This window comes from Haliotis asinina, chromosome 8, assembly GCF_037392515.1.
Source record: "Haliotis asinina isolate JCU_RB_2024 chromosome 8, JCU_Hal_asi_v2, whole genome shotgun sequence".
NCBI classification, from domain to species: domain Eukaryota; kingdom Metazoa; phylum Mollusca; class Gastropoda; order Lepetellida; family Haliotidae; genus Haliotis; species Haliotis asinina.
This window is the reverse complement of record NC_090287.1, coordinates 54,576,721-54,595,212: the sequence shown is the minus strand read 5'-3', so window position 1 is coordinate 54,595,212 and position 18,492 is coordinate 54,576,721. Positions and strand designations below refer to the sequence as shown.

Sequence of the window (18,492 nt, the reverse complement as noted above, 5' to 3'; positions counted from 1 at the left end):
GTGAGAGTGCAGAACCAGCAAAGGGAGGTAATAACATTATCGGGCCGACCCGCAGATGTATCCAGGGTACAGTGGAGACTTATCGGAACGTAAGCCCTGGAGATATCAAGGATGACCTGCAACGTAAGGTCGGGCATTGTCATGCTCCAAAGATCAACCAGTGACGTTGATAACGGGAACGACGTGACGTTGAACTGGTCTTCTGACAAAAGGTCTGACTTCACGTTGCCATTTGCGAACTGTCTGGTCGGAGATTCGGTGCAGTCTAGGGATTTGAATTGTTGTGGATGGTGCTGACGTAGTGTTGAACGAAAATGTCACTCCCGGCAGTAGCGATCCTGGGCGACGGTGGTAACTCTAGGTCGACCTGGCCTGGGTCTGTCATTAACACACCCAGTATTGTTGTATCGGGCCCATAGGTTTGAGAAGGTCTATGTGGACACGCCGATGTACCTGGCCACCTCATGCTGCGATGCCCGTCCATGTAAGCGGTCGTTGGTTTTGTGTCGTTGAGCTTCTGTCATACTTTTCATTCTCTTGTCGCCTATAATGGCTTAAAGCCATGCACGTGGAAAACCATTAATGTGGCTTGTTAAAGCTTTCAGTCAGAAACATAGCTCAAGGTGCTACGCAATTTCCTGATGCACGGGCATTTCATGTAAGGTGCGTTTTAGCGATTGTCTACAGTGTAGTGTAACGTTATATTTTTGTTCAACATTTCTGAAATCGTTTTTGGCAACCACTGTGCCTAATGTTGGGATTCAGCATGAATTAGTTTGTGTCAAATATATTTTCTTAAAAACTTTTTCTCATGTCAAGTTTCTTTTTTGAAGGGTATTTATTCAGTTGTGAAAGTTAGCAAAATTGATCCAATATTGCCAGACTCAGTTTAAAGTAGGTGTACTTTTGAAAACGCTCAGATAAAGTCATCCTTTATTAATGAAAAGTATTTATTGGATCTCTTGAGAAGGGTGATCTCCTAAAGCAACATATGGATATTTTGAAGATCTATCTCTGAGGATGAAGATCAGTATTTATTCTGTTGATCAAATGATATATAACAGTGATGAAAATTTAGAATGACTGAATAGTAACCTTATCGTGGTTTAATGTTCTAGGTTAATGATTCAACGAGCTGTAATTTAAAATACTACTTAAGTAAATGTCGTGGGCCGAGGTTGTGGGTTTAAATTCCTCTTTAAACAGCGTGTTAGTGATGTTCCGGTATGTCAGCTTCATGGAAGAGGAAGGTGATGTCAAAGATGCAGGTGGGAGACGTCCAGCACGTTGACGCAAGCACGTAAATCTACAATGCTTTTCCCAACAAAAACAGAATTAAGACCATGGGCAGAGCATGACCACTGTTCCTAGTGAGTAAGTAAGTGACTGACTGAGTTAAGATTTACGCCGCACTCATCGAGTGTGGACCAGGCAATCCGGTGGTCAAGAACATGAGCATCGATGTGCACAATTAGGAACCGATGAAATTTGTCAACCAGGTCAGCCAGCCTGACCACCTGATCCCGTTACTTGTGTCCTATAACAAGCATGAGTTACTGAAAGCCAATATCCTAAGCCTGACCTTCACGGATACAACTGTTCTTAGCATAATATATAAGATAACGTTAATTGACGGTGGACGTTTGTGGACTTGTAAAATACCCAACATTCCATGGTTAAAATGGAGAAAAAGCATTATTCTACAAAGAAATCTGAACATTTCTCATGACTCGTAGAAATTCATTTTTAAATACCTCATCCTGGGCAGCAATGTCAACACAATTAAAAATTGACAAAAACATTAATTAGTGCCTGGAATGAATGGGACCTGTGGCAGTATGAACTCATGGAATCCTCCTTGTCTCTGTAGTGAGGCGGTATCGACCGTATGCTTCACGACCACGTTCAGAGCAATCATACGTGGAGAGCAGTTTCTAAAACAAATTATCATCTTTCCCACTTGCCACTTGCCTCATCCCGATCGCATCGTAATTCCTATTGTTCATCACAAGGCAGGTGGTTGCCTTAGAAACGTGACTATTTTATATACAATTTGTTGCTCGGTGAATATGACCATTATAGGTAACGATGCAACACTATCATTTCTGGAGTACAAACGCCAGAAGCATCGTATTATGTTTTGGTTCTAAGGTAAAATTATGACATTTTGCGATCCAGCTAATACATTTCTGGTGATTATGCTTTTATTGATAGATAACTGTAGATAACGTGAGCATAGCAAGAAAATGATCACCAGTGACTGTGATGTTAAATCAAAAAGCTAAACGTCAATGACAGAGATTAACCAGTCTCGCTTATCAGACGAAACAGATTCGTTTCAGTCACAACGATATCAGCATTATTTACACATTGTAAATTGTCTTAAAAAGAAAGAAATAATCCCTAACTACACGGTCTAATTTTGAAATGGCATATTTACAAATATTTTAAAGAAAATACATGTGGCCATACGATTCAGTGTATCGCAAAAGATATGGCAATACGGAGCCCTGTATCGTAATATATAATGATAATGCGAATCCCTGCATCGCGATGTGTTGGTATTAAATTGATGTTCCAGTATACAGCTCTTGTGGTTAAGTTTGAAAACAATTTTTGAAATCTGTATCAATCATCTGAAGAAACACGAATCCTGATGACCGTGTCAGCCTTGACCCCGGTCAAGGGGTGTACTAATTCATTGCTTGAGACAACTGTGGGAATATGTACACGTTATGCAAGTGTTTCCTTAATGGATTTACTCTTTTGTTCAACGGACCACGATGAGATATTTGTACAAGCGTCATGGAATACCATTGGCATATAAATATTCATTATACTGAATTCAATTACATGCATGTTCATGCTTTAAAACATCCACTTACTATGTATGATGTAGACCATTTCAGTAAAGGAAACATTGATATATTTCAGCAGAAGCAATAATTTATTATATTAATAATGCCGTCAATTAGTTGGAATTTTGTAGCTTTTACAGTTTTGTAGGTGTTTGTTCAGATCCAGGATACTCATTTCCTCCATCACAGAGGCGATCCTCCACCTCGTTCCAGCACCACTGACACGGTTCTCTCTCATTGGGTAACAGATTCAAAAGAACAATGTTTATGTAAAAATTTGCATTCTTTATGATGAAATCTCCTAAAACAATGATTGTTGGTCCATTTTCACAACAAACAACAATGGAATGTATTGAAGAAAGAAAATGTTGACAGACGAGGATGACAGACAGACAACTGGATGAACGGAAGACTTGCCAAATCAATCATGCTATCTACTTGCTCATCATCATTTTCACAAATTCTGAAAAAGAAATGGATAATATTTATTCAATAACAGCAGAATATTGTTCATTATAGCCCTAAAACCATTCAACTAAACACAATTTGCTGAAATCAAACACTAATTTGTACTCATTTCTTTTCATAACATTTTCAGGGCAGTTCCACAAACTTATTCCCTCCGAAGGCACCAATTATCTCACATTTACCTAACATATTCTTTCACAATGCATACAGAAAGTGACAAGTAGGATATGGGTGTAAGGACAGATTTTCTGCCACAAGAATATCACCCTTTGACCATCACTGCCCATTTCACAGTTCCTTTTACGACTGTATAGCCTAAATCATTTTCAGAGGCAAAAACAAAAGATGTGTTTTATAGCTTACCTTCATAATTTACTTGTCCATCACCATCAATATCTGCTTCCCTGATCATTTCATCTACTTCCTCGTCCGTCAACTTCTCGCCCAAGTTTGTCATGACATGCCTCAACTCAGCTGCACTGATGAAACCGTTGCCATCCTTGTCGAACACTCGGAATGCTTCTTTAATTTCCTCCTCTGTGTCAGTATCCTTCATCTTTCTGGCCATCATTGTCAGGAACTCTGGGAAATCAATTGTTCCATTACCTGCAAAAGATGAAAATACTATAATGAAGGTCAAATAATATATATTTGTAAACCCAAGAACTGTTTTATGTACAACATTTTGTTTGCCAATCTGTATCTCCTTATTTTAAAAGGCCGACGAGCATTCTGGTAACTTATACAGTTGCCCAAAACTCCAAATTAAACCAAAACAAAGATGTTATCCGATTTACAGGCACCGTAGCTTAAAATCAATATCAGTTTGTCAATATCTGACAGTAACACAAGCGACATTGCCACACTTGCATCTATTTGACAGGACATTCCTATTGACAAATATGAAACAATAGGACGTTTTTGGTTTTAATTTACATTTCACACCAAGCTGATCTTATTGAAGATAAAGACTAGTGGCAGAAACAAATATTGTACTGAATGGTATTTTAAGGAGTCAGTCCTGATAGTCTAACACTACTGTATTGGGATACATGATACAGTGTCTTTTTCACCTCCTGTATCACAAAATACATATGACCATTAACATTCCAAGTAAGAATGAAATAAAAACTAACAAGCTAATGCCCACTTCACCTTTTTCAGTGTGTGTGTACGTCTCTCTCTCTCTCTCTCTCTCTCTCTCTCTCTCTCTCTCTCTCTCTCAGGGTACATTCAAAACAACATATGAAGAGGGGTGCAGAGCCAATTAGGAAAAAAAATATGTATGAAGTAAGATATGTTGTATGGAGTTGGTGTTGGCAGTCCTTGGAAGAAATCTTCGTTTTTCCATACTAACCATCAGCATCTACTTCGTTGATCATGTCTTGCAACTCTGCTTCTGTAGGGTTCTGACCTAGTGACCTCATGACGGTTCCCAACTCTTTGGTTGTGATAGTGCCATCGCCGTCTTTGTCGAAAAGGCTGAAGGCCTCTTTGAATTCTGTATCAAAAAAACAATTCCACGAGTCACTGACAAATAGTGAATTACTGATATACATGCTGTATGACACCAAAGCCAGGTGAAACATTTCGTTCTTCGTTATGACTTAAATACAACAGGGACTCTTGTAACAGCAAACAAAGATGATTTTGTGCATTACACGTTTCTAAGGGCAAGGCATTTGCACCTGCCATTATCATGGTATGAGTCAGATATATAGAATCTGCCTATTTTACCAGTGTGCATGTAATTACATTGCATTTATGCATTATAACTGGTACACTATGTTTGGCTAGGTAAAGATTCATTTCCACAAATGGAAATTTGTATTTAAATCTAATGATGTTGACATGCTTCTTGTTCAGTTGTATTTGCTACAAAGTTGAGAAAATGAAACTTACAAACTCTTTTGAGGACATTGATCGAGGACAGGAAAAGTGACAACTTACCAGCAATTTGTTCTTCTGTCAGCTGATCTGCCTGTAACAAAATTAAACCATTGATTACACACATTTTATAGATTATTCCAAAATTTACACTAAACATATACACGTATTTTAACCAGTATTTGATCATGTTTATCTTCATACCCTATGGAGAGATAGACTCAGCCGACACGTTTCAATAAGCCATTCTCCCACACAATGAATGGAAGCAAAATCTAGACGTATAACAAAACTTGACTGAACCAGTAGTCTGGGAACTAGACCTGCCAAATCATGGATTAATTACTTATAAAATTATTTAATTCTACCATTTTCCCACCCGTCCAGAATAAACTGTCGGCTACAGTTCAACGCTGTACGCATGTTGGAGGCCGAGCAATAACTGGGACATGTTTGACATAAATAAAGGCATCTACTATTGAGGAGGACATTGGAACATGACGCTCTGAACATCAACAACAATGTGAATTGCCCTTATTCACTTCAACTTGACAGAACAGCTGTCATGCACCGCTGAATCAAACGCAGTGACATACCGGCTACGGCTCACTGCACAGTGAAGAATACCTTGCTTACAATCTCGTTTATATCTCCATCTCGCCGATATGTGCTTAAGTGTTTGATTATGGACAAGCTGTTACTGTTACTGTTACTGTTAAATCAGTCTGTTTTTTCAAAGTGTGGACATACCTAAATATCCTTTAGCTAAGTACACCTCTTTTAAAAAAGTTAAATAATCAGTTAAATACTATTTATTGTAGGCGACTCAGCATCATAAGTAAGTTTAGAAGCGAAACAAATTAACAAGTGCTATTATCTAGAATTAGTACACAGATCATTTACTTGCACAAGAAATGGACCTTGTAGTTTGCAAATGATCTTTACTTTATTTTGTGCCATGCACAATTTCATTAGTATGAGATCTCAAACTTTTTACAGAAATGTATGCTTTCTTTATCACTTACGCAAAATTACCTTAAATAAAAGTCGATTCTAAATGTTCATAAAGGTTTGATAGAATCTCTAGTATGCATAACAATACAATGTTTCATGCCCAGTTCAATTAAAATCATTACGTAATCTTAAAGAACAGAGTCCTATACCATTACTTTTCACATAACTCGAGGTTGAAAGTAGTAGTCAGGGTTACTTGGTTTCGTAGCTTTAGCACGTTTAGGCCAACCATGTTTTGGGGTCGTAAATTGTAACCTGATATGGGTAAGAGACATCAGTTGTACACGATAACTATCACAACAACTTTAGAAAATGTCTCCCTTGTAGCACACACTGACCCAGCAAAGTATTCATGGAAACAAGTCATGGATGACAGAAAACCTGTTTGGAAAACGTGAAACTTGTACTCGACCTGAAGAAACAGGGGAACTTATATGGGGTCAGTATATTACCAAAAGTAAATTGCACGTGTACAGTTTGAATTTAAACATGGAAATTATATATCAAGCTGAAACTCTTTCGAGGACAAGGAAGCATAGGGAGCTTTCTTAGGCCTCGATTGTTCTACTGGGTGTGCCGAAGTTCTCAAACTGATAGCGCATCAATACAAAATAGTGCAAAATTGGTACAATTTAGTCTGTTCGTGAGACTCGTGAAACCAAACTTTATAACAAGTAGGCAATTATTCAGAATTCATTAATCGTTTGGTGTTTATTCATGCACTGAGTTATCAGTCTGACACTAAATTCGGCAACTAATCTCAACAAGGATGACTAACCGGTGATAATACAACGGCCACTTTGTTTCATGAACTTGTTAAATGTTCACAAAAAATGCGTCAAACAAGAGTAAGCAATTATCCTACATAAACGTGCATAACATGACAATAGCAATAAAACAGAGGAAATCAGTGATCTGAAATCACACGTATTGTGAACATGTATGTACACAACTCATTGATCAGAATATCAACATTTGAACAGCCATCAACTTGATCGGAAAAGTCCTGAATGACAATGTTCTATTACTACTTTGACAAAGAGTCATACAAGGATGATAATGATAAAGAGTCATACAAGGATGATAATGATAAAGAGTCATACAAGGATGATAATGATAAAGAGTCATACAAGGATGATAATGTCTTACAATGTCATAGAAAAAAAGTTCATACAGTGAACGCCGTAGGTGTGACAAAAGTTTCTAAACTTTCTATTCAGTAATTGTATCAGCTGCCAAGCTATTCAAAGGAAGTGGAAGCAAAAATATTCACACTGACTTATACTCCGATAGTTACAGAACATATTTCCTATGTACATTTATCCCGATGGCAACAAAACATGCACTTACCATCTTGGACTGTAGTCGTCAACGTAGGACACAACTGTCCTTCCCGGTTTACATCTTTCAAAGTTCCGCCTCCTTATATTACTGAACACGGCGTCCAATGACATTCAAGGCTATATATAGATAGCGAATGTGACAGGGACAGGGATATTTATAAAAGTGACAGTATTTGTTATGTATCTAATATCATAAAAGCAGTTTCCGATATGTATTTATTCATCGCATAAAGTTTGGGTAATGTCGATTTAAATTGGTCCGTGATATTGGAGATAATTGTTTTAAATTTGGATATATACATGTATTTCTTCGTCTGTTAATCACCTTGAATTGAAAATTAAAAAGCATTCCCGGGATACGCAAGTAAACATTTCTTGTATTACTTCACTACAGGTCGAAGTAAAAGAAAATTAATCTGTATAGGTGTTGCAACATTCAGTTGATCATGTTGTACAAAACACCCTCCCACAATCAAACAAACATGCAAGCAAATAGATAAATATAATAAATAAATAAAAATAATTTAGAAATAGAAAGCATTCATATACATGCTTTTGAATAACGTTGTAAGAACTATGCATTGAAATAAAGAGGATTTCTTTCGCTTTATGTAATTCACGGAATGTACAGCGTAATCGAGGTTTAGGGTAATAGAGCTAGCAAGGCAGTTCAGAGTTGCGAGCACATATCTTTTTAACCTTTGTGTTACACATTTAATAAATATATTGGGTAGTTAATATAAATAAGTTTTAAATCATACCCAAATCCACATGTTTCAAGCAAATTTCTCACATTTGTAACACAATTCATCTTGCCATTTCTATCATTTCAATCTATACGTATTTCTGCCATAACATTGAAAACAAAATCAATAGTTTTAGAACACACTCGTGATTGTTCAAATATATATAGCAAGTTTTACATGTGACAATTAAGTCAAAACTCTTTCAGAAAGAAACTATTTCAAACTTGATAACCTTATCAACTCACATGCATTAATGAATGCATAATTATTGTCTTCGTTGTCAACAGTGTGTTTGTAAACAGTGCCAAATATGTCAACTGTGCTTAAAGTACCAGATAGTTTTTCTCCAACTTATGGGAGATAACACTTCCACACATAAAGATGTGTCCATAATTGGCGCATTCCTGCTATTTTCCGATGTTATAGCCAAAATACCTGTCTTTGCCCCCATTTTTCACTCACTTTAAACATTTCCCCATCTACCGCACGGAGTTGCCCTAAAATGTATTGGAAAACATGAGTACATTTCTCGTGAGGCAACGTCTCTGCTTTATTAATGTGTAGAGAATGAATATTAGTCATCAGGTTTTATTTAGGGATCAATCTTTGAATATTACAATTTATAACGGACATTAAACACTACAAAACTAGACAGCCAGTTCTCTTTGTTGAGTACTACGTCTCAAATAGCAGGGTACTGACAAGAGCTGTTGACCGTCCTTTGTAATTCACCAGGGATTGACTTCATGACGTAAACCGAAGTAATAAAGAAAGTACACACATGGATTTTGTTTGTTTTTTCTTTGAAAAATAATAAACGAAAAAAACCAACCATCACAAGAATGTCAACATTTTGAGAAGTGCTTTGATTGTGACTTACAAGTCATGGACATTGTGTGCGTGAACATTTTTTATTACAATGTTGAGGTAGATCAATGTTTCAATACAAAATGCATATTATACAAATCAGGGACTGAACACACGAACGATATTTTGATGAAGATTAATAGCCTACACGTGTTGCATATCTAACCCAAATGTCGGACAGCACATGTCACATCGACCGCCATTGTATTTGACGTACAGAAATAAGATAATTCATATATCTGACCAGTCCTCTAAAGATTATTGTTTTACGTTTTGTCTCAGCGTTTTCTGAAAATAACCTGAAATATCGTCATGTTCGTGGGATTGTAGGGAAACCTTTCAACTCTTTCTCTGGGTGGGTGGGGTCGGTGTGGTGGGTGTGTGGTGTGATGTGGTGTGCAGGTGGGGATGGTGGTTGTCGGTGGAGGTGGGGTTAACCCCTTTTGGTAAGGGATTGGATTACAATCTGCAATCAGATGCGGGTTTACAATGAGATGAGCAGGTGCACGAAACACCGGCTTAAAACGAAAACTATGACAAAATGTAATACTTCACATGACCACCCAGTGGACACCCAGCATCCTGCCACAGTTGAAACATATGCTGGCAAAGAAAAACAAATCCAATATTCGCATCGCATGACAATTGTCGCGCTATTGGAACGCCATCACGAAACCATTACATTGAACACAGAATATCCTCTTTTTTCAGCCAGTGAAAAAGGACGTAGACATGGCTTGTAAAAAGACAGGGCTTTGTTGTCGTAACGAACTGTCATTTCACAAAGAGCTGGGTGATCGGTCTGTACACGTCTCTCTCACAACGCTGAAGCTGTCGTCCTTGACGTCGCCTAACGCCGATCAATCTGTCCAGTCACATGGAACGGTGGCTCCTACAGCACCAAGAAATAGAAGGGAAACGAAGAGTTGATGATTCTAATCAGCTGTGAACGTTATTAAAATTTATCAATTATTGTCCGACTCCGAAAATTTAAGCAGGTGGTGGGTAATCGAGTCGATGGTGCACTTTTGAACATGTTCACGTAAAGTCACCCTTTATTCGTGAACATATTTATAGGATCTCCTGATAAGGATGATCTCCCTAAGGAACGCGTCGATACTTTGAAGATGTATCTCTGAGGATGAAGATCATTAACATTTCTTTTGACCAAATGACACGTAACAGTGCTGGAAATTTAGCATGAAATGCGTGATTTCCTTTTCATGGTCTCATGTTAAAGATTAAAGATTCAACGGGCCTTATGATTACAATACTATGAAAGTAAATGTCGTAGTCTGAGGTTGTGGGGTTTAAATCCTCTTTAAACAGTTGTATTTAATGTAGGACAAATCGTGTGACAGAGAAGGACAAAGTTACACCTGAACATTGCTTTGCTGGAGGAAGCCCTGTCAAACACCAGTAACCATCCTCGATATCTCCAGAGTATACGATCCGATAAGTCTCAGCTGTACCCTGGATGCATCTACATCTACAGCCCGATGAATTTATTTTTTATTAATTGGCTTTTCATACAATCAGGTGTCGACGCTGGGAAGTCGACGCGTACCAATCACAACTCGGTTTCGGTTTTTAAATTATCTAACCGATTAAACTTTGCTACACAAACAATGCAGAGGTTCTCTGAAAGAGGTAGAATAAGTTCTTGCAGATATTTTTTGTGAAAGTTTCAAACCTATCAACTTGTCTGTATGATTTCCCCCTTCGCAGCTCTTAGTACTATCTTTGTGGAGACTGGCAAGTTCGGCTGTAACGGCGGCGTAGCTGAGGGGCTACTGTGAGAATGTAGAACCAGCAAAGGGAGGTAATAATATTATCGGGCCGACCTGTAGTTGTGTCCAGGGTATAGTGGAGACGTAAACCAGATCGGAATGTAAACCCTGGAGATATCAAGGTCGAGCATTGTCATGCTCCAAAGATCAACCATTGACGTTGATAACGGGAACGAGGTGACGTTGATCTGGTCTTCTGACTTCACGTTGTCATTTGCGAACTGTCTGGTCGGAGATTCGGTGCAGTCTAGGGATTTGAATTGTTGTGGATAGTGCTGACGTAGTTGTGAACGAAAACGTCACAACCAGATGTAGCGATCCTGGGCGAGAGTGGTAACTCTAGGTCGACATGGCCTGGGTCTGTCATTAACACACACAGCATTGTTGTATCGGCTCCATAGGTCTGAGATGGTCTATGTGGACACGCTGATGTGCTCTGCGATCTCATGCTGCGATGCCCGTCCATGTATACGGTCGATGGCATTGTGTCGTTGAGCTTCTGTCATACTTTTCATTCTCCTGTCGTCTATAACGGCTTACAGTCATACATGCGGAAAACCATTGATGTGGCTTTATAAAGCTTTCAGTCATATGCATAGCTCAAGGCGATACACAACTTTACGATGCACGTGCATACTATGTAAGGTGCGTTTTTGCGACTGACTACAGTGTAGTGTATCGTTATTGTTCAACGTTTTTCTTCAATCGTTTTGTCGTCGGCAACCATTGTCCCTAATGTTGGGATTCAGGATGAATTAGTTTGTGTCAAATATTTTCTTAAAAGTATTTTTTTCTTCTCATGTCACGTTTCTTTCTTTGATGAAAGAAGGCATGTAATCAGCCTTGAAAGTTATGAAAATTGATCAATTATTGTCAGACTCAAATGAAAACTGGTGTTCGTTAATCGAGTTGATGGTGTACCTTTGAAAACGGTCAGCTAAAGTCATCCTGTATTGGTGAAACATATTTATGGGATCTCGAGAAGGATCTCCAAAACAAATACATGGATATTTTGAAGATCTACCACTGAGGATGAAGATCAGTATTTATTCTGTTGATTAAATGATGAAACAGTGATGAAAATTTAGCATGATGTGGCTTTTTAAAGCTTTCAGTCATAGACATAGCTCAAGGTGGTACACAACTTCCTGATGCACGTGCATACTATATAAGGTGCGTTCTTGCGACTGACTACAGCGTAGTGTAACGTTACATTTATGTCAGCTTCATGGAAGAGGAAGGTGATGTCAAAGATGCAGGTGGGAGACGTTTAGCACGTTAACGCAAGCACGTAAATCTACAATGCTTTTACCAACAAAAACAAAATTAGGACCATGGACACAGCGTGACCACTGTTCCTAGTGAGTGAGTGACTGACTGAGTGAGTTTAGTTTTACGCCGCACTCATCGAGTGTGCACCAGGCAATCCAGTGGTCAAGAACATGAGCATCGATATGCACAATTGGGAACCGCTGAAATGTGTCAACCAGATCAGCGAGCCTGGCCGCCCGACCCCGTTAGTCGCCTCTTACGACGACAAGCATGAGTTACTGAAAGCAATGAAATATTCTAAACCGGACCTCAACGGGTACAACTGGTTCTTAGCATAATACAGTGGAAGCTGTCTAAACCGGCACTCACTGGGACTGAAAAAATTATCCTGTTTAGTCAGTGTGCTGGATTGTAGAGCTGATGATAAATGGACAAGCCACCGATGAGACTGAGAATTTGTGCCGGTGTTTACAACTTACGGATTGGACAGATGCAGGTTTTGACAGCTTCCATTGTATATAACATAACGTTAATTGACGGTGGATGTGTCTGGACTTGTCAAATACCCAACATGTCATATATAAAAAATACAGAAAAAGCACCATCCTACAAAGACATTTGGACCTGTGACAGTATGAACTCATGGAAGTGCAATCCTCCTGGTCTCTGTGGTAGGGTGGTATCGACCGTTTGCCCCATGACCACGTTCAGGGCAATCATACGTGGAGAGAGGTGAGTTTCCAAATCAAATTATCTTCTTTCCCACTTCCCACTTGCCTCATCCCGATCGCATCGTAATTCCTATTGTTCATCACAAGGTGGGCGGTTGCCTTGGAAAAGGGATTATTTTCTATATAATTTGTTGCTAGGTGAATATGACCATTATAAATAACGATGTAAAACGATCATTGCTGGAATACAAACGAGATAAGCATCGGAGTATGTTTGAGTATGTTTTGTCTGGAAGGTAGCATGATGCGATTCTGCATTTCTGATACATTTCTGGTGATTGTGCGTTTATTAATAAATAGCTGTAGGTATCTTGATTTAGCGAGAACATGATCACCAGTGACTGTGATGTTAATTCAAAAAGCCAAACGTCAGTGACAGAGAATAACCAGTCTCGATTATCAGACGAAACAGATCATGTGTTTCAGTTACAACTGATGTTTCCCCTTGTGATTCACTGACAAAACGGCATAAGCATTCTTTACATGCTGTAAATAATTCCTAACTACACAGACTAATTTTGAAATTGCATTTATCCGAATACTTACACATATTTTAAGACCAACATATATGGCAATGGGGAGCCTTGTATCACAATATATATGGCAATACGGATCCCTGTATCGTAATATATACGGCAATACGGATCCTTGTATTGCAGTGTGTTGCTATTAAATTCATGTCCAAGTAGACAGTTCTTTTGGTTAAGTTTGATCATTTTTTTTTAAATCCGAAGAATTGGTTTCTCATCTGAAGAAACACGAATCCTGATGACCGTGTCAGCCTTGACCCGGGTCAAGGTGTGTACTAATTCATTACTTGAGACATCTGTGGGAATGTGTACACGCTATTCAAGCCTTTCCTTAATGGATTTACTCTTTTGTTCAACGGAACTGAATGAGATATTTATACAAGCATTATGGAATACTACTCGCATATACATAGCCATTATACTGAATCCAGTTACATTCAGTTAGTTAGAATTTTGCAGAGTGTGGTATTACAAACACAAACAAATTCGGAACAAAGCATTTTCTGTCAAAAACGAAGCATGCAACTTTATGAATAACAACTTCTTGTTGTAATAGGAATGTGTGGATGTAGATTCGTACATCGGTATCAAGCTCAAAGTATCAACACTTTCAGCTTGATAACGATGTAAGAATCAACATCATACATTTATTTTGTTTACTATAAACAAGGTAAACCATGTGTATTTAATTGCACAATCTTTTATTGAATACACCGTAAGTGTAGTATGTTTGTCTTACTCGGAAGAAAGCACGAAAAGGGAGTTTTTGGAAGGAACATTTAGCTGTTACAGTTTTGTAGGTGTTTGTTTAGATCCAGGATACTCTTCTCGGCCATCACAGAGGCTGGCAGGCGACCCTCCACCTCGTTCCAGCACCACTGACAGGGTTCTCTCTCAGTGGGTAACAGATTCAGAAGAACAATGTTTATGTAAAAATGCATTCTGTTTGATGAAATCTCTTAAAACAATGATTGTTGGTCCATGGTAACAACAATTAACAATGGAATTTATTGAAGAGACCATATATTGACAGGCGAAGTTTGCGGAAAGACAGCTGGGTGAACGGAAGACTTGGCCAATCGGTCATGCTGTCTACTTGCTTGTTATCATTTTCACAAATTCTGAAAGAGAAATGGATAATGTTTATTCAATAACAGCAGAAGCAAAAACACTAATTTATACTCATTTCATTTCATAGCATTTTCACGGCAGTTCCACAAAATTATTCCCTCCAAAGGCCCCATTATCTCACATATAGCTAAAATATTCCTTCACAATGCATACAGAAAGTGACAAATAGAATATGGGTTTAAGAACAGAATTTCTGCCGCAAGATTATCGTCCTTTGACCATTGCCTCTCATGTCACAATTCCTTTTATGACTGTATAGCCTAAATTGTTTTCAGTGGCAGAAACAAAAGATATATTTTGTAGCTTACCTTCATTTTTTACTTGTCCGTCAAGATCAATATCTGCTTCCCTGATCATTTCATCTACTTCCTCGTCCGTCAACTTCTCGCCCAAGTTTGTCATGACATGCCTCAACTCAGCTGCACTGATGAAACCATTGCCGTCCTTGTCGAACACACGGAATGCTTCTCTGATTTCTTCTTCTGAGTCAGTTTCCTTCATCTTTCTGGCCATCATTGTCAGGAACTCTGGGAAATCTATTGTTCCATTACCTGAAGAAACGAAGAAAATACTTGAATGCAGGTCAAATAAATACATGTAACCCCAAGAACTGTTTTTATGTACAACATTGTGTTTGCTAATCTGCAGCTCCTGATTTTAAAAGGCCGACAGGCATTCTGTTAATTTACACAGTTGCTCACTTAACAAATTCAACCAATACTAAGGTGTTATCCAGTTTATAGGCACAGTAGCATAACATCAATATTAGTTTGTTATGCCCACATTACTTATCTCACAGTAACACAAACGACATTAGGACATCTAAATGTATTTGACATGACATTCCTGTTCACAAATATAAAAAAATAAGACTTCTTTGGTTTCCGCAGATGGGCCTCCCCAGCGAGCTACATAGGAAATGTTACTCGCTTGTAAGCAGGGTACATTGAAAACAATACATGTACAAGAGTGCTCAGCAAGTCAGAAAAAGACATTTATGTATGAAGTAAGATAAACAGTATGGAGCTGGTGTTGGCAGTCCTTAGAAGAAATTTTCGTTTTTCCATACTCACCATCAGCATCTACTTCGTTTATCATGTCTTGCAACTCTGCCTCTGTTGGGTTCTGACCTAGTGACCTCATGACGGTTCCCAACTCGTTGGTTGTGATAGTGCCATCGCCGTCTTTGTCGAAAAGGCTGAAGGCCTCTTTGAATTCTGCATCAAAAGAACAATTCCATGAGTCACTGACAAATAGTGAAATACTGATATACATGCTGTACGGCACCAAAGTGAGATGAAATATTTCGTTCCTATCAACTGGCTTGGTTATTACTTATGGCAAAATACAACAGGTACTCTTATAACAGCAAACAAAGATGATTTTGTACATTATGCATTTCTAAGGGGAAGGCATTTGCACCTGCCGTTATCATGGTATGGTTAAGGTATATAGAAACTGCCTGTTTTACCAGGGTGCATGTAATTACATTACATGTATGTATTTTAACTCGCACTCAATCTTTGGCTAAACAAAGATTCATTTCCACACATAGATTTTTTTGTGTTTAAACACGGACAAATCTAATGATATTAACATGCTTCTTGTTTATTTAGATTTGTTAAATAAATTGAGACAAACTCTCTAAGAAACTTATGTGTAACCGGTATTAGTTTATATAAAAATACCTTTTTAACATTTTAACAAAGCCTGTGTTTGAGGAAAGGAAAAGTGACAACTTACCAGCAATTTGTTTTTCTGTCAACTGATCTGCCTGTAAAAATCAAAAACAACAACCATTGATTACATTATCTAGATTATTCCAAATTTTACACTAAACATATTTAAACGTGTACCGCAACCAGTATTTGATTGTGTTTATCTTCATACCCAATGGAGAGATAGCTTCAGCTGACACGTTGAATAAGCCATTCTCCCACACAGTGAATGTAAGCAACTTAACTGAACCAGAAGCAACTGGACCTGCCAAATCATGGATTAATCACTTATAAAAATGTTTTATTCTACCATTACCACTCGTCCACTGTCGGCTACATGTCAACGCTGTGCGCATGTTGGAGGCTGAGTAATGACTGGGATAAGTTTGAACTAAAAGCATCTACTATTGAGGAGGACGATGCCAACAATGTGAATCGAATAAAATTAATTAGTTAAATAATCATTTATATATTATGTATTGAAGGCGAATTAGTATCATGACGTAAGTTTAGAAGTAAAACGATTTAAGAAGATTATCTAGAATTAGTACACAGATCATTTACTTGCACAAAGAATGGACCTTGTAGTTAACAACTGATATTTACTTTATATTGTGCCATGCACAATTTTATTAGTATGATATCTCAATCTTCTCACAGAAATGCTTTCTTTATCAACTGCACAAAATTACCACGATAAATAGTCGATTCTAAATGTTCACAAAAGTTTGATAGAATCTCTACCCAATAGTATGCATAATATTACTATGTTTCATACCCAGTGTAAATAAAATATTTACGTAATCTTAAAGTAGAGTATCCTATACCATTACTTTACACATCCCTCGAGCTAATAGTAGTAGTTAAGGCCGTTCGGATGCTTGGTTTCGTAGCTTTAGCGTGTTTAGTCCAAACCATGCATTGGTGTCGTATATTGTAACCTAATGTGGTTAAAAGAAATCACTTATATAGGATATTTAACTTCAACTTTCAAAAATGAGTTCCCTGTCGCATACATTAACCCAACAGTACAAAAGTAAATTGTACGTGTACAGTTTGAGTTCAGATATGGAAATCAGATATCACTGTCAGATTACGCAGTGCCTTCCGCGGAAGGAAGGGAGTTCGAGTTTAAATCGGTTATGGTAGAATCTAGATAATCTCGGAATTAATCATTTGAAACCTCACGCTACGCGTTCGGTTCCAAATGAAATTTAGAGACTATCAATTCTGCATAACATTAATCTAATTTCCCAACATAGTACGTTTAACTCCTAAATAATGCAAAGTTGGTCCAAGTTAGTCTGTTCATGGAACTCGTGAAAACAAAATTTTGGGCAAGTATGCATTAATTCAAAGTTCATTAATTGTTTGTTGTTTATTCATGCACCGAGCTATCTATCTGAGACTAAATTCGGCTGCTTATCTCAACAATGAAGACTAACCGGTTATAATACAACGACCGCTTTGACTCTTGTTTCACGAGCTTGTTAAGTGTTCACGGAAAACATGCGTCAAACAAGAGAAAGCAATTATCTTGCATGAACGTACACAACGTCACTATAACACTAGAAACAGACGAAATCAGTCATCTGAAATCACACGTATTGTGAAAATAAATCACTGATCAGAATATCAACATGTGAACAGATATCAACCATGAATCCAAAGTTTCTTCGAACTAGCTTGTACTTGATCGGAGTCCTGAATGACAATGATCTATTACTACTTTGAAAAGAGTCATACAAGGATGATAATGTGTTACAATGACATAGAAAAAAGTCCATAAAGCGTACGCCGTAGGTGTGATAAAACCTCTTCAAGGGAAGTGGAAGCAAAACTATTCACATTGACTTATACTCCGATAGTTACAAAACATATTTTCTATGTGCATTTATCCCGATGGCAACAAAACATGCACTTACCATCTTGGGTTACAGTCGTTAATGCAGAAGACAACTGGCCTTCCCGGTTTTTATCTTTCAAAGTTCCGCCTCCTTCCTGAACACGGCGTCCAGTGGCATTTAAAGATATGTTTTTGGATGGGAGTGTGACAAGGATATTTATAAAAGTGGTAGGGATATTTATAAAAGTGGCAGGAATTTTTATGTATACTTTTTGTTATCTATCTAATATC

General features: G+C 37.9%; 2 protein-coding genes across 4 annotated transcripts in view; both read right to left on the bottom strand.

The window, feature by feature from the left end:
• Window positions 1–2,928: 2,928 nt before the first annotated feature.
• On the bottom strand, window positions 2,929–18,370 carry LOC137295007 (calmodulin-like). Of its 3 annotated transcripts, none has more exons than XM_067826255.1 (5): window positions 18,281–18,370; window positions 5,277–5,307; window positions 4,684–4,827; window positions 3,690–3,932; window positions 2,929–3,321 (listed from the first exon to the last, which is right to left on the bottom strand). In XM_067826255.1, exons 1-5 carry the CDS (start codon window positions 18,281–18,283, stop codon window positions 3,293–3,295), a joined length of 450 nt encoding a protein of 149 aa, XP_067682356.1. In that variant the 5' UTR covers window positions 18,284–18,370; the 3' UTR covers window positions 2,929–3,292. The 3 variants fall into 3 exon arrangements, with proteins under 3 accessions (XP_067682356.1, XP_067682355.1, XP_067682357.1); XM_067826254.1 differs by lacking the exon at window positions 18,281–18,370 and adding an exon at window positions 7,578–7,660; XM_067826256.1 differs by lacking the exon at window positions 18,281–18,370 and adding an exon at window positions 5,582–5,653.
• The window catches only part of LOC137295003 (uncharacterized), a 109,674-nt gene continuing 105,773 nt past the window's right edge, over window positions 14,592–18,492 (bottom strand). Inside the window, exons 3-5 of the mRNA XM_067826246.1 lie at window positions 15,711–15,854; window positions 14,946–15,188; window positions 14,592–14,627 (exon numbers count right to left, since the gene is read on the bottom strand). Coding sequence (XP_067682347.1) covers window positions 14,599–14,627; window positions 14,946–15,188; window positions 15,711–15,854 — 416 coding nt within the window. The 3' untranslated portion in view covers window positions 14,592–14,598. The remainder of the gene's footprint in view (window positions 14,628–14,945; window positions 15,189–15,710; window positions 15,855–18,492) is intronic.